Consider the following 13,721-nt stretch of genomic DNA (forward strand, 5'->3'; position numbering starts at 1 on the left):
AACGTACTTTTAAGGCCACCAGATGCAGCTGTACAACTGAAGTACATACACTTACCATTGTAAAGCCTGCCACCAGATGCAGCTTGTCACTTGCCACTCACTGATAGTGTTTTGATATGAGTCTGCAAGCAATTGATTTATGGTGGCCTCTGTGCAGTGAAACCTCTCTGCTAATGTTAATCCGTATTTGCAGCCACTCTCAGCACTAGCATCACCAACTCAGCTCCACCTCCCATCATCAGGCATTCGATTCTCGTAAGGAGCACAGCCTAGTTCCCTTGCGTGCACAGTTCACAATACGGTTCGGCTCCTGTGAGGATCTAACGCCCCCTGACCTAACAGGAGGCTGAGCTCAGGTGGTAATGCAGCGATAGGGAGCAGCTGTAAATACAGATGTGAATACAGATGAAGCTTCGCTGGTGGCTCACCTCCTGCGGTGCCGCCTGGTTCCTAATAGGCCAGGGACTCATAGTGGTCCGTGGCCCAGGGGGGTTGGGGACCCCGTCTTAAGCCATCCAGTTTGTGGCACTTTGTTATGGCAGCTGCAGCAGATGAATATACCCACCAACCAGACCAGGCTCCTCCTGTTACCTTCCTGACCTTGACAAGCTCCTGACAACACCTGAAAAAACAGATGTCCCAAGGGGGTTGGAACAAGGAGGGAGCCGGGGCAATGTCAGTTTTGTTTTTCAAGCCTTTTTTTTTTTTTTTTTTTTTCCTACAGAGGAGGAGGAGGGAACGCCTACAATAAAGAGGCCTTTATGGTCCCACTTCAGGAATCGGAGAACCCCGCCCTCCTCGTCTCAGCCCCAATTTAACGGTTGCATGTGTGAGTATCTTATAAAGTGACGCGTTTTGAGGGGGACTCCAGCGTGAGCAGGACTGTGGCTGACTTGTCAATCATCATTAGGGTGATGTCCCAAACGTTCAAGTCTGAGGCCCAGGGAAATTGGCAACAGCTGCCTGGATGCCTCCATCCTCCCAGCCCAAGGAAAATCTGGCCTTGCTCCTTCGTTGTCTTTCTTAGGAGCACGTGGAGTTCTCCTAGGTGGGCTTGCACTCGGGGTCGCCCAGCCGTTCTTTGAGGGTTCGAGTGGGTAGGCTCCCCCTGTAGGACGGGCTTCCCCGTAGGTTTCCACGTGGGGCCACAGAGGCAGGAAAAAGGGAAGTGGGCACTGACACCTGGGGTGAAAAAGGGTGGGGGTGCGGCTTTGTGAGGAAATAATTTGCAGAGACTGCTAAACTGGGGTCTGCTGGGATACCCCACTCCCCACCCCCTGCCTCGGGCGCCCTCAGCCACCCGAGCTGGGGGCCTCGCAGGTCTCAGACCAAGTTCCCCGCGCGGCCTGCAGCGCACCCAAACATGGCCACCGAACCCAGGTTCCCGGGGCACAGCCGCGCCTCTGGGTGACGCAGAGGCGGCGGGTTGCATCAGCCCGTGCCCACGTGCTCGGTCCGCCCTCTGCCACCCGGATCCGGACGCCGATTGGGCCACGTTGGGACAGTGCCTCCGCCTCAGCCAATGGGCGGCAGCCACAGAGCGTTCTGTCCGCAGAGCCAGGCGCGGGGCTTCTATAAAAGGCGCCCGAAGCGGGGGCGCGCGCCCCAGAGACGTGAACGGTCGTTGCAGAGATTGCGGGCGGCTGAGACGCCGCCTGCCTGGCACCTAGGAGCGCAGCGGAGCCCCGACACCGCCGCCGCCATGGAGTCCGAGACCGAACCCGAGCCCGTCACGCTCCTGGTGAAGAGCCCCAACCAGCGTCACCGCGACTTGGAGCTGAGTGGCGACCGCGGCTGGAGTGTGGGCCACCTCAAGGCCCACCTGAGCCGCGTCTACCCCGAGCGTCCGGTGAGAGCGGCCCCGACTTCCCGCCCCTAGGCTGTGGCCCCCCGCCCTCTGCTGGGGATGCCACGTCCGGCTGCCCTGTCCTGTGGCCTCCTCCCGCTGACGGCTGCGATCGCTCGGCCGGTCACCTCCCCCAGGGCTGTGGTCTCCCCTTCCCTGCCCCGCCGACGCGGGCGCCCCTCTGTTGCCCAGGAGTCGTCAGTAATCAGCAGCCTGACCTTGGGCGAGTCATTTCACCCTCCAAGCCTGTTTCCCCCCAGCGGCCAGGGAACTCGGTGTTCCTAATTGGGCTTGCATCCAATGGCTAGAAGTAAGAAAACATCCGTGCTGCAAAATGAGGTTTCTGAACGCAGCCTCTCTGCAGGGAGAGGAGCGGGCAGGTGCCACCCGGGGCCGTGGCTTGAGAAACCTGGGGACCGCCCAGACACTGTGGACGGAAGGCCCCACACCCAGAAGCAGGACGTGGCTCTTCTCCTCCCTGGCCACCTTCCGCCGTGCCCCTCCCTGTCGCACTGGACCGAGCAGCCATTGCCGAGTCCCGGGGTGGAGCCCCGTGCACTTTCTGACCAAGAGCGACTGAGAAGGGAAGCAGGCAGGAGTCGCCTTCAGTCTGGTTTTAGGACGGCAGCCTCTCCATTATTAGCAAGACTTCCTTGCTTTGTTTTGGTTGACGCATCTGTCAACATCACCCTTAGCACCGCCTGCCCTGGCCACCACGTGATGAGGCTGTAAGCTGGCCCTTCCTGTATTTACTTTCTGCTCTGATATTATGTAAGTGTCAGCAGTGTTCTTCACTGCCCACGAGCATAATTCTTCATCACACAGGAGAGGGCATCCGGGCAGGAAAAGATAGTGAAGTCGTGAGTTCCAGCTTGTGGTAGCGCCTGTGTCTGTTTTTGTTTCATATGGTCAAGAATGTTTTAGAAGTGAGTTTTCCTTCTGAGTTGTTATTTTGAAATTTGCATATTTATTTAGTAAGCTTGCATTCCATGTCCTCTAGAATTCACCCTGGCACATTTTTCAGTTTCACCATAGCTGCTTCCAAGAAACTGGGTGGCTGTGTTGCCATGAGAATGACTATTGGGTACACAAATTGGTGAAGCAGGTGTAGCCTATGGTTGCATCATATGGCAAAAGGCAGGATTTTGGAGGAGGATTTTTAAGGTCTTCCTTTGATGAGGAATGCCGCTACCATCTGTTCAGTCTGAAGACCTAACATTGTAAACAAATACCTCTCAGGTATACAAATTTGTGTCTAAAAATTATTATGGCTGAAACATACTTATCATTTGTTTTCTGTAGTAGAAAATGGCATAATATGAGAAGGCCTACTTTGTAATAGTTGTTTGCTTTACTTAATATTTTTCAAATCAGCCATCTGTGTGAACACTCAATATCAAGTTAGGCCTTTAAAAGGGGGAAAATAATTCAAAACCACTGGCAGCTGTGGTTTTCCAGCCTTTTCTAGTGGTTGAACTCTGTAATAAATGCAGGACCCTACATATACAAAAGGTACTGTTTTCCAAATTCATGTATGTATTAGCATTTACTTTTAAAGTTCTCATCCGTCAGAAAAACGGTGAACACAGCATTCAGTATATTTATTTTGGTTTAGTTACACAGTGTCAAAAAGTTCTGATGTATGTGGATAAGTAGATGCACTTTTTGCTGTTTTGTTTGTTTAAACAGCTTGCTTTAATTATCTGAAGCTACTTGGCAGGAACACCTTTATTCCAGGTTTCGCATAATCAGTTATTCTGGCAAGAGTAGATTAACACGTTAGTGATCTCCAATAGACAGATTATATGTTAATATTATTTGAGGCCATTATTTTTAAGTACAATTTAGATGGAGTTTCAAATAGATTTTAAAAATGAGATTTGTATAAAAGAGTGTGCAGTCCCCATGGCGTTAAAATCACTGATATGGAGGAGAAGAGGGGTTGGAATTGTGACACTGTGGCAGCAGATGACCTTGGACAAGTCAATTTTTCAGACTTTCCTCCCTTAAAATAGGGATACTAAATCTCACAGGGTGGTTGTGTATAATGTCACCCACACGCCATCTCCTCTATAACTGCATTGTATGCCAGGAAATTGTCTGTGAAGGCTTCAGTTTAGAATAGCTTCACATTATTTTGGGGCACTGCTGGGTGATTTTGGTTAAGGCTGGCCTTGGGAGTTCTCTGAGTTTTCTCTGAAACCAAACTCAATTTGGTTGTAGGTTCCCTGTTTGCTGTTTGTTGCTTTTAGTAATAGGAATTAGTTTACCTGGGAGTTAAGTTTGGACTGGAGATAATTTGCCGTTCTTTTTTTTTTTTTTTTTTTTTTTTTTTTTTGAGATAGGGTCTCACTCTGTCGCCCAGGCTGGAGTGCAGTGACATGATCTTGGCTCACTGCAACCTCTGTCTCCCTGGTTCAAGCGATTCCCCTGCCTCAGCCTCCTGAGTAGTTTGGGTTACAGGCACAAGCCACCACGCCCAGCTAATTTTTGCATTTTTAGTAGAGATGGGGTTTCACCATGTTGGCCAGGCTGGTCTCGAACTCCTGACCTCAGGTGATCTGCCCGCCTTGGCCTCCCACAGTGCTTGGATTACAGGCATGAGCCACCATGCCCAGCCGATAATTTGCCATTCTGTATTTATTTGCGTGTTAGAGACCAGTTAAAGTTAGACACTTTCTAAATAGAAGTCTTGTATATGGGGCTTTTGAGAAAGTGTTTTCCCGTGATGCTGGGGGGAAACACACATATTCAAATTACTTGTATAAAACAGTTTATTCTGTGTTTAGGAACTTGTAGGGGTGAAATGCTGACCTGTGTTACTCTTTCTTTCCATGATCAGCGTCCAGAGGACCAGAGGTTAATTTATTCTGGGAAGCTGTTGTTGGATCACCAATGTCTCAGGGACTTGCTTCCAAAGGTACATCACTTACACATTAACTTCTGAATGTTTTTAAGCACTCACCAGGTTAGGTTCAGGTCCTTAAGTACCTTCGTATTACTTTTAGCAGGAAAAACGGCATGTTTTGCATCTGGTGTGCAATGTGAAGAGTCCTTCAAAAATGCCAGAAATCAACGCCAAGGTGTGTCTGCCTCTTCATGATGGTAACAATTTGTATCATTCAGACTTTCAGGGGAGTAATAAAAGAAGTTGGATAAAACTTTTATCGAGAGACTGTATGGTGTTATTACCAAGTAATATTTTGTTTCTTTCCTAGGAATTAGAAACTGTATTATCAACACAAGTGTTGGGTTAATAGTAGCAGATTGTTCCGTTAGTGCTGCAGTAGAAAGGTGGAGTTACATATTGCACTATCTTATGGGATATGATTTGATCTGTGGTTACTGTGTATCTAGATTACTGAACTAACACTAATTGGGTTTTTATTGAATTTAGCATATAGCAAGTTTCTTCAAAGGAGAACTTTGAAGAACTCTTTATAAAAAATTATAAAATTTTTTAATATAGAGTTTTATATAAAGAGTACAAAAGTGAATATATCTCTTTTAGAAATTTTCATTGTGATTAGTTGGATAGGAAAAGATCAGAGTCTTTATCAAGTGATCTTTAAAGAATTTTTTTTTTTTAAAGATGGTCTCGCTGTGTGGCCCAGGCTTTTCTCAAACTCCTGAGGGCAGGCGATCCTCCCACCTCAGCCTCCTGAGTAGCTGGGACTACAGACATATGCCACTAGACCTGGCTCTAAAGACTTACATATGACACACGAAACCATTTATTTTTCATTTCACAATGTTTATTCACATATATGGTATTAGTATTCTAATGTAGTGATGCACTCTAAATTTGTATTATATTTCCTAGAACATCTGAACAGAGCATAGGAAGTTCCCTATTTTGCCATTATCAGTTCTAACAAAAATCTTAAAAGCACTTTATCATTTCATTTCCCTGCACTGTAATTTTTTTAAATGATCAAAAACAGTATCATACCAAGGCTTACTTATATTGGAATACTATTTTAGAAAGTTGTGGGCTGGGTTGTATTTATAAATCTTGTTGGTCAGATGTCTGCAATGAGTAAATTTAGCACCATTATCAGGAAGCTTTCTCACCAATGACAACTTCATTGGAAGATTTTAATGAAAGTGTAGCGTACTCTAGGGAAAAAATATGAATATTTTAGCATCTATGTATTGAAAATTATGTTGAATAAATGTCAGACTATTTTTTACATAACGTTGCTTCTATTTAATTTTGTCACGTTCAGAGGTGGGGGGTAGGAGATGTAAGCCCTTGACAGCAAAATAATTCCTTTTGCTTGATTTCAGACAGTTGCATCAGCTCCTTTGTTCTGTGTTCATGTTACACTTATTTAGGTGGCTGAATCCACAGAGGAGCCTGCTGGTTCTAATCGGGGACAGTATCCTGAGGATTCCTCAAGTGATGGTTTAAGGCAAAGGGAAGTTCTTCGGAACCTTTCTTCCCCTGGATGGGAAAACATCTCAAGGTGAGTGTTATAATAAAGATCTTGGCTTATGCAACATGAATGTTCCTCGTTTGCATCAATTTAAGAATAAGGTATGTTTACACGTATATAATCAACTTTTAAACATACAGAATTTTGCTTTATAAATAGCTTCGCTTTAAAGATCTCTTATATGTTTAACTTTTCTTAATACACAGCCTTTTAGTACACACAAATTTAAAAAGTAGGTAATGCATATATTGAAAAAAAAAGAAAATGTAGGCGTTTTATCCTTCCATTGTGCTGACCGCTTGGTTGCCGTCACGATAGGAAATTAGTGCTGCTGCAGGAGAAAACAGCTGTCGTAAGCATTGTGCAGCTGCTTTGCTGAGTGGCTTTGTGCTTTATTGTAACAATGGGTGACAACAAGGGAGAGACTGTTTAAGAAGTGTCCTTCCAAAGACTTGGGGGTACTAGAAAAATTGGCCAATTTCTTATAACTATTAAAGCTTTTCTTTAGAGCGAAAGTCAGAACTAAATGCTCTGTTATTTGGATTTTTATAGCTCTTGGAATACATTGTTTTTGGGGAAAAATTCGTTAACTGCAAGTTGCAATTCTGTAACTCTCCAATTCTCCGTCCCCCTTTTTCTAGTACTTTTTATACACAATATTTTATAAAGCCAGGTGTTTTAGGAATGAGTTTTTCTTCCTTTTCCCCCGAATGGAGCTTTCAAATATACACAACAGTGGGGACTGGATAATTAATCCCCACACCATCACCCAGGCCTAATAAATAACAATCAGAGTTTTACCATAGCTCATCTATTACCCTTTCCCTTTAAAAAAAAAAAAAAAGTATTTAAAAGTAATTCCCAGGCATCATGTTATTTCATTCCTATATTCTTCAGTATATAACTATGAAAACCTTTTAGTTATCTTGTATATCTAGAATGCCATTATCAAATCTAACAGAAATCTTAAAAGCACTTATCATTTTATTTCCATGCACTGTAATTTTCTTAAATGATCAAAAACAGCATCATACCAAAGCTTACTTGTATTGGAATACTATTTGAGAAATACTCTGTGTATGGAATTTAGTTAAAAGATTGTCAGCATATAAATTGGATAATTATTGGATAGAAAATTATTGGTTAGAAAAACTTAAAACTACTTCCCTTATTCTGATTCAACTATTCTTAACTTGAGAATTGAGGCTCATATTTGACTCTCTGAATCTCACCATATTTAAACTTGATTTCCTTTAACAAATATTTATTGAACAGCCAGTACATACAACTTTGCTTAAGGATATGAGTTGACCTGCAGGAATGACCACATAACCAATTTCTGATCTTTGGGCAATTCTATTATGATTTCAATTTTGTGATGTGGTACTGAAGAAATTGACTGTGTAAGAAGCACAAAGCCAAAGATGACTCGCATACACCTGCCCTGTGAAGTTGAGGGCTGCGTGGCCTGATTAAAGAAGCGTGCATTTGGCCGGGCGCGGGCTCACACCTGTAATCCCAGCACTTTGGGAGGCCGAGGTGGGCGGATCACGAGGTCAGGAGATTGAGACCATCCTGGATAACACGGTGAAACCCCGTCTGTACTAAAAGTACAAAAAATTAGCTGGGTGTGGTGGCAGGCGCCTGTAGTCCCAGCTACTGGGGAGGCTGAGGCAGGAGAATGGTGTGAAACCGGGAGGTGGAGCTTGCAGTGAGCCGAGATTGCGCCATTGCACTCCAGGCTGGGCAACAGAGCGAGACTCCATCTCAAAAAAAAAGAAAAGCGTGCATTTGACATCAGACCAGCTCTGAAATCCAGCCCTGCTACTTACTAGCTCAGTGACCTCGTGCAAAGCCCCTGTCTTCCCTGAGCTGTACTTGGGTTCCCCTTGTAAAATCTCCTTCATGAGATTGCTGTGGATCCAGCAGCCTGTACAGGACCCCCGGTGGTCAGTAAGCATGCACAGGTGATACCACATGCACACTTCACTATAGATTCAGATGGAGGATGGAGGAAGAAGTGGATATTGGGAGGATGGGAGAGATTTCCTTCAGGAAAGACTGGGAGAAATGTGGCTTTTGAGCTGCTCTCTAAAAGATGAACAGTGGGTTGAGACCTGCAGTGAGACTCAACAAGTCAAAACTGAGGTGGGATCTACTTAACCCAAAAAGGTTGTTTATATATCTGTGCACTCAGCAAGTAGGTGGCAAGGGCTGTTGTTTTCCTGTGGGATGGGACTGTGGTAGAAGTGCTGTGTCATTTAGTACCTTCTGTGCTTGTGGTACATGGGTGCATCATGCAGTCATTTACCATGTAACTGCCGTAAATTCCATTCTTCTGTCTCTTCGATTTGAATTCTTGATTTTAATTTAAACTTAGTTTTCATTTGTTCATATTCAACCCACTCAAAATGAGTGTTTTTTTAAATCTATGTATAGGCCTGAAGCTGCCCAGCAGGCATTCCAAGGCCTGGGTCCTGGTTTCTCCGGTTACACACCCTATGGGTGGCTTCAGCTTTCCTGGTTCCAGCAGATATATGCACGACAGTACTACATGCAATAGTGAGTCCTTCCCGCCATGCTGGGTGTGGCCAGGGCTCCCGGGAATTGAGGGGAATTTTATCCGTGTTACCTGTAAAGTTCAGAATGGAGGGATGAGTGTATTTTCATCAGTCTGCAGAGCCCTGCTCTGTTTGGTCTGTGGGTAGAGTAGAGTGTAAATGACAGCTGCTACCTGATTTGTATATTGACACAAGGGTGCTTTTGTGTGATACATAGTTTAGTGACTTTATTTAGAACATGTTATTTTCTTTTCAATTTGTGCTATCTTCAAAGTTTTGTGAGGATTTTAATTTGCTACTGTGCCATAATCTTACAGTGGGCTTGATGTTTAATTCCAGGTGAAATTCACCTTGTGGCTTTTCTTAGAAAAGGCATTTATAGATATAGTTAGTAAGGAAGTTCTTCACTAAATTGAAGAAAAATCAAAGGCATATCTACCTACTTGAAATTCTTAACAGTAAAAGACTGCTGTGTAAATAAGCCACAGACTTCACGGTGCTTTGGTCTCAACAGTATCTGCCTCTGTCGTTTTTATTTTAGTTTAGCAGCCACTGCTGCATCAGGGGCTTTTGTTCCACCACCAAGTGCACAAGAGATACCTGTGGTCTCTGCACCTGCTCCAGCCCCTATTCACAACCAGTTTCCAGCTGAAAACCAGCCTGCCAATCAGAATGCTGCTCCTCAAGTGGTTGTCAATCCTGGAGCCAATCAAAATTTGCGGATGAATGCACAAGGTGGCCCTATTGTGGAAGAAGATGATGAAATAAATCGAGATTGGTTGGATTGGACCTATTCAGCAGCTACATTTTCTGTTTTTCTCAGTATCCTCTACTTCTACTCCTCCCTGAGCAGATTCCTCATGGTCATGGGGGCCACCGTTGTTATGTACCTGTAAGCAGATGGTTTCTCTAATATAAATTACACTACACTGTGTTCACACTAAGCAGATTTTGCTCTTTTTGTTTTTTGGTTTTTTTGAGATGGAGTCTCGCTCTGTCATTCAGGCTGGAGTACAATGGCACAATCACTGCAATCTCCGCTTCCCGGGTTCAAGCGATTCTCCTGCCTCAGCCTCCTGGGTAGTTGGGATTACAGGCGCCCACCACCATGCCTGGCTAATTTTTATATTTCTAGTAGAGACGGGGTTTGGTCATGTTGGCCAGGTGGTCTCGAACTCCTGATCTCAAGTGATCTGCCCACCTTGGCCTCCCAAAGTGCTGATATTACAGGCGTGAGCCACCACTGCGCCTGGCCAGATTTTGCTCTTTTTTGAGCAGTCTCAGTTACTGTAGAAGGAGATGTGTTTAAATAGTATATCACTCTGTGGCTGGGTGCAGTGGCTGACACCTGTAATCCCAGCAGTTTGGGAGGCCGAGGCAGGAGGATCACATAAGGCCAGGAGTTTGAGACCATCCTGGCCAATATGGTGAAACCCCGTCTCTACTAAAAATACAAAAAATTAGCTGGGTGTGGTGGCACGGGCCTGTAATTTACTTGGGTGGCTAAGGCAGGAGAATTGCTTGAACTGGGGAGGCAGAGGTTGCAGTGAGCCAAGATCGCACCACTGCACTCCAGCCTGGGTGACAGAGCAAGACCCTGTCTTAGAATAAATACATAATAAATAGTATGTATTCTGGCACTTTCAATACAAGGAATTCATGGCTTGGTTGTATGGTCCCAAGAACATATCAATCCTGTGTTAATATAAGAATATTATCTTGTCCTCTAGATAAGCTACCTTACCTTCCAGGCTCACAAACCACAATTATGTAGCCATACTGAGGCATGGAACAGAAAACTGTATTTGTTTTGAATGAGAACACATTTGCCTTTATCAGGCCACAGCTGCCTTCCAGGGTAAAGTCAGGCACTGACTGTTAGCATGGCCCTGAAAGGCAAGGGAACCTTCACATACCTGACATTTGGTTTTAGCTGTGGCCCGAAGCAGTAGTTCTCAACTGGGGGTGGTTTTGTACCCTCTCTACCCAGGGGACATTTGGCAATGTGTAGATATTTTTGGTTGTCACATCTAGGGGAAGTGGTCCTGCTGGCATCTAGTTAGTAGAAGCAAGAGTGCTGCTGAATTTTCTACAATGCACAGGACAACTCCCACAGTAAATATTTGGCTCAATATGTCACTAGTGCCAAAGCTGAGAAAGCCTGGCCTAGAGTGATGGGTCTTCGTGGTTGAAACTAAAAGAAGAAATTTTCCTGTATAGTAGAAATGGATTTTTATTTTAGCTTTTAAAAATAAAAAAGGGGAATAAGTAGAATATAATGAACACTCAAATATCCACAAGTAATCATTGTTAATATTTCATTATATTTAAGACTTGGGATTTAATTGGTTTCTTCAAATAAAACGTTTAGTTAATATTTTCTGTAGTCTCTAGAATCATATATTTAAATGACCAAATGTAGGTTGTCATTATGTTATATATAATTATAGCTTTGTAGGTATATGCATTCTCCCCGCTCTGTTCAGGTTTTCAAGGGTAAGATTTAGTTCATATAAATAAGCATTTATTGAGTGCATACTATGTGCCAGGTGCTGTTTATATGGCTGGGTGTGCAATGATGAATAAAACACAGTCCCTGCCTTCAAGGACCTAACAGACTGGTGAGAATGTCTGGGAGACAGTGTGATCAAATGCCTCTGTAGATGGGTCTTGCAGTGAGCTTATCAGGGTGCTGCTGTGATTAAAGGTGGGGAGCCTTGGATTCTTGAGTAAGTCTCACTGTGACATCAGCTAAGATGGACTTTTATGTGCTTCCTTTGAAGGCATCACGTTGGGTGGTTTCCATTTAGACCGAGGCCGGTTCAGAACTTCCCAAATGATGGTCCTCCTCCTGACGTTGTAAATCAGGACCCCAACAATAACTTACAGGTATGGAGCCTCCCACGAAGCCCAGGCGAGCTTGACGTGATATGCCAGGCTCTCCAATGCTCAACCTTTAGATTGCCAGCTTGTGGTTTACCATTTTATTGGGCTAAATATTTCATGATTTGTTCACATTTCTTCTTGGAGCAGCAGCTATTTTTAAAACGTCGAATGTGCCATCACATTCTATCACATATTTTTGACATGTGGCAATTTGCATTTTGGCTTAAGTAAATAACATTTTTTTAAACCCACTATTTTGAGCGTTCAGTGGTCTGTAACAGTGTGTTATACCATAGGAACTGGTATGAAGTGGTTAACTACTAGTTTAATAATAGTTGAAGCCTGGGCGTGGTGGCTCACGCCTGTAATCCCAGCACTTTGGGAGGCTGAGGCAGGTGGATCACCTGAGGTCAGGAGTTCAAGACCAGCCTGGCCAACATGGTGACACCCCGTCTCTACTAAAAATACAAAAATTAGTTGGGCGTGCCTGTATTCTCAGCTGCTAGGGAGGCTGAGGCGGAAGGATGGCTTGACCTTGGGAGGTGGAGGTTGCCGTAAGCCAAGATCGCACCACTGCACTCCAGCCTGGGTGACAGAGTGAGACTCTGTCTCAAAAATAATAATAATAATAGTTGCAGATCTAGTTGTTTCATTTGATATTTGCTGCCAGGAGCAGTCAAAACTATGACAACATCAACAAAGTTGTGCTGTGGAAGCCTGAGAAACAGCCCTATCCAGCCTAGGGCATCATTCCCTGGGGTCCTGGCTGCCTGCTGCTGTGCCTATGGGGCAGGGGGCAGGGATTTACCCTGCCCTTTCCTAACATTATTTGGTGTTCATCACAGCCCTAATTGTTTTCTCATTGTTTCATTACCTGTAGGAAGGCACTGATCCTGAAACTGAAGACCCCAACCACCTCCCTCCAGATAGGGATGTACTAGATGGCGAGCAGACCAGCCCCTCATTTATGAGCACAGCATGGCTTGTCTTCAAGACTTTCTTTGCCTCTCTTCTTCCAGAAGGCCCCCCAGCCATCGCAAACTGATGGTGTTTGTGCTGTAGCTGTTGGAGGCTTTGACAGGAATGGACTGGATCACCTGACTCCAGCTAGATTGCCTCTCCTGGACATGGCAATGATGAGTTTTTAAAAAACAGTGTGGATGATGATATGCTTTTGTGAGCAAGCAAAAGCAGAAACGTGAAGCCGTGATACAAATTGGTGAACAAAAAATGCCCAAGGCTTCTCATGTCTTTATTCTGAAGAGCTTTAATATATACTGTATGTAGTTTAATAAGCACTGTAAGTAGAAGGCCTTAGGTGTTGCATGTCTATGCTTGAGGAACTTTTCCAAATGTGTGTGTCTGCATGTGTGTTTGTACATAGAAGTCATAGATGCAGAAGTGGTTCTGCTGGTACGATTTGATTCCTGTTGGAATGTTTAAATTACACTAAGTGTACTACTTTATATAATCAATGAAATTGCTAGACATGTTTTAGCAGGACTTTTCTAGGAAAGACTTATGTATAATTGCTTTTTAAAATGCAGTGCTTTACTTTAAACTAAGGGGAACTTTGCGGAGGTGAAAACCTTTGCTGGGTTTTCTGTTCAATAAAGTTTTACTATGAATGACCCTGGCAGAGACTCCTGTCATCCTAGCAGTTTACTCTGCGTTTGTTGTATCTAGACAGTCAACAACTGAGTTGTCGGTGTTTAACCTGAATGCTTGTTTTTCAAAAGAGGACTGTTTTTGCTGGTAAGAATGATCAGGTAAGGCCATGAAAGTTTTTGTTGGTGTTTTTGTTTTTGAGATGGGGTCTCGCTTTGTTCCTTGGGCCAGAGTACATTGGCTACTCACAAGTGGGCTGGTAGCTGGCTACAGCCCCAGACTCCTGGCTTAAGCCACCTCCTGCCTCAGCCACCCTGGCAGCTGGGACTACAGGCATGCGCCATCACACTCAGCTTGAAAGTTTTAATTTACTAAGAATAT

The 13,721-nt window shown here is 44.4% G+C and overlaps 1 protein-coding gene across 6 annotated transcripts; it reads left to right on the forward strand.

Moving 5' to 3' along the window:
- The first annotated feature begins 337 nt into the window (after positions 1 to 337).
- Positions 338 to 13,368, forward strand: HERPUD1 (homocysteine inducible ER protein with ubiquitin like domain 1). 6 transcript variants are annotated; one of them, XM_001141795.5, is made up of 8 exons: positions 338 to 1,849; positions 4,689 to 4,766; positions 4,855 to 4,929; positions 6,185 to 6,315; positions 8,725 to 8,847; positions 9,388 to 9,738; positions 11,630 to 11,735; positions 12,613 to 13,368. In XM_001141795.5, the coding sequence occupies exons 1-8, from the start codon at positions 1,523 to 1,525 to the stop codon at positions 12,775 to 12,777; spliced, it is 1,356 nt and encodes a 451-aa protein (XP_001141795.2). In that variant the 5' UTR covers positions 338 to 1,522; the 3' UTR covers positions 12,778 to 13,368. The 6 variants fall into 6 exon arrangements, with proteins under 6 accessions (XP_001141795.2, XP_009429125.1, XP_009429126.1 ...); XM_009430850.3 differs by having other exon boundaries at positions 1,246 to 1,849; positions 12,752 to 13,368; XM_009430849.3 differs by having other exon boundaries at positions 1,266 to 1,849; positions 4,858 to 4,929.
- The last annotated feature ends 353 nt before the right edge of the window (positions 13,369 to 13,721 follow it).

Source organism: Pan troglodytes, chromosome 18 (genome assembly GCF_028858775.2).
Source record: "Pan troglodytes isolate AG18354 chromosome 18, NHGRI_mPanTro3-v2.0_pri, whole genome shotgun sequence".
Taxonomy (NCBI): domain Eukaryota; kingdom Metazoa; phylum Chordata; class Mammalia; order Primates; family Hominidae; genus Pan; species Pan troglodytes.

What these genes read in the sequence shown, in the direction of transcription:
- HERPUD1 (XM_001141795.5), top strand. Translation starts at nt 1,523, where the DNA reads ATGGGCGGCAGCCACAGAGCGTTCTGTCCGCAGAGCCAGGCGCGGGGC. An exon ending in GCGTCTACCCCGAGCGTCCG is followed by an intron (nt 1,850 to 4,688) that starts GTGAGAGCGGCC and finishes TTCCATGATCAG; the next exon opens with CGTCCAGAGGACCAGAGGTT. An exon ending in GGATGGGAAAACATCTCAAG is followed by an intron (nt 6,316 to 8,724) that starts GTGAGTGTTATA and finishes ATCTATGTATAG; the next exon opens with GCCTGAAGCTGCCCAGCAGG.